This window comes from Atta cephalotes (assembly GCF_000143395.1).
Source record: "Atta cephalotes unplaced genomic scaffold scaffold02619, whole genome shotgun sequence".
Taxonomy (NCBI): Eukaryota; Metazoa; Arthropoda; class Insecta; order Hymenoptera; family Formicidae; genus Atta; species Atta cephalotes.
In genome coordinates, this window is record NW_012132683.1 from 1 (window position 1) to 2102 (window position 2102).

General features: G+C 30.2%; 1 protein-coding gene across 1 annotated transcript; it reads left to right on the forward strand.

Annotated features, from left to right (window-relative positions):
• Nucleotides 1–315: 315 nt before the first annotated feature.
• LOC105625541 (putative phospholipase B-like 2) lies at nt 316–1770 on the forward strand (the record flags this gene model as incomplete). Its single annotated transcript, XM_012206863.1, has 2 exons — nt 316–556; nt 765–1770. Coding segments are annotated over 2 exons (883 nt in total), but the record flags the coding sequence as incomplete, so codon positions are not given.
• Between the last annotated feature and the right edge of the window lie 332 nt (nt 1771–2102).

Genomic DNA, 2102 nt, shown 5'->3' on the forward strand with positions numbered 1-2102 from the left:
GTAGTTATAGTATATATATATATATATATATATATATATATATATACATATATACTTCCAATAATAAATGTGGTTTATGTGAAAAAAATCAAATCAAAGTAATTAAAAAGGAAATTGATTTAAAATAATAATCGAAATAATTGAAAAGAATTTAATTTAAAACACAAAAATATTTATGTAAAGATTGTTTTTATATCAAAATATAATTCGCAACTTTTATGTTTTTCCGCTGCAAGGAAGATCGAATGTAGGTATCCTATTAATAAATGAAAACGTTTCTTTATGATTTGTATCGAGCTATTGTTTTTCTTACAGATACGCTAAAATGCTGAGATTATTGAAAAAATATACCTTTGGTTATCATGTTCTGCCGATTTTAAAAACCTCTGCGCCAATTCCAAGCAGATCTACCATAATGTCATCTTACCCAGGTGCTCTGTCATCTCATGACGAGTTTTATTGGATTCAAGGAGAGAATCGTGAGATGATTATCGCTGGAACGCCAATGACAGACACTAATAGCAGTCTATGGAATTTTATGAAAGCAAAGAATCAAGTGAGCAAAGTTTTTTACATTTTGTTTTTTATAATTTTAACTGTTTACAGATGTACATATATGTCAAAAGATATTTATATAAAACAATTTACGATATGATAAAATATGAAATGATATAAATTTTGAATCAATTTTTGTTGTCTATTATTTTTTTGAAACTTATTATAGTATTAAAAATCATCAGTTAGTTAATTTCCTTCTTTCACAGGTAATGTCATCCGTAAGAGTAATGGCGGCGAATCGTCTGGCAATAAATGGATGTTCCTGGTCTCGTAACATGTCATTGCAAAATGGTGCCGATACAACGCGACAATGGGCCATTTTGGAACCACGTGACAACATCGTCTATCTTGTCGAGCAATTGCCGGGGCTTATTCAAACAACAAATGTCAGCAAGCAGTTCGTCAGCACTGACATACTTTGGGTCATCGGTGAAGTTCATCCCAAGATCAACATGATAATTAACGAAAACAAGGAAGAAAATAATGATATGACAAAAAGAGAGATAGTCGTGAGACAACAGAGTAACATTACTACGGCGGAACACTTTAAGAAGTTGATGCGAGGATACAGTCACGAGAAGTTTATCATTAAAAATGAGGATCCGGTACAGATTTTAACTAATAGAGGAGATCTGGAGAAAGTTGATTTACCATTTGGTATAATCGACACGAAAATCATCCTGGCGGATGCTGACAGTGTGAAAAGTTTTGAGGTCACTTCCGGACCGAGTATGCTGGACTCCACGCAGCCTTTCCGATGGTCGACTACTTTCCCCAACGTCTCGCACATAGGTCAGCCCGATATTTTCGATTTCGACAGCGTTACTCCTCTATGGGTTTGGCTCTGAGTCGTGAGAAATTATCTAAATATATAAAAATAATTATATTAGTAATGACAAAAAGATAATTTTTTAAATTTTTATTAGAAAAAAATAGCGAGCAATAAATTACAAATAAAACAGTTTGAAATAATAAATGATAAAATATTAAAATATTTAATATTTAAATTAAAAGATTGTCAAATAACGGTGAACCGAAAAGAAATTATTTTTAATTGATTTTCATCAATCAATTATAAAATGTTGCTTTTCGGTTTTCGATTTTTACTGAAACTGACCTAAATTTTTAATTTGAAAAAACAGCAAGCTCATATGTTAGCCACCTACCGTGTGAAATTTTTAGAAAATAAAATAAAATAAATTTGAGATATAAGACATTTATTTCTATTCCTTCGACCATTTCCTTTCTTATTATTTTAAACAATAAGAGTGATAATTAATCACTATCAGCTTAAAGTGCTTATTAGCATTTTTATTAATTAATTAATAATCACACATAATGTAATTTGTGATCTTATTTTTAGCTTCAATTTATAACTGCGTTTTTAATCCGACAAACTAGGCGCACAGTTTATAAGATTGAAAAAAATGTATCTGCAAATTTACATGTTATTACCAAGCATTATAATCCGCTTTGACTGAAAATAGAAGTCTTTTTCTTATTTGATTTATTTTCTTCTCTCTTTCTCTCTCTCTTTCTCTCTC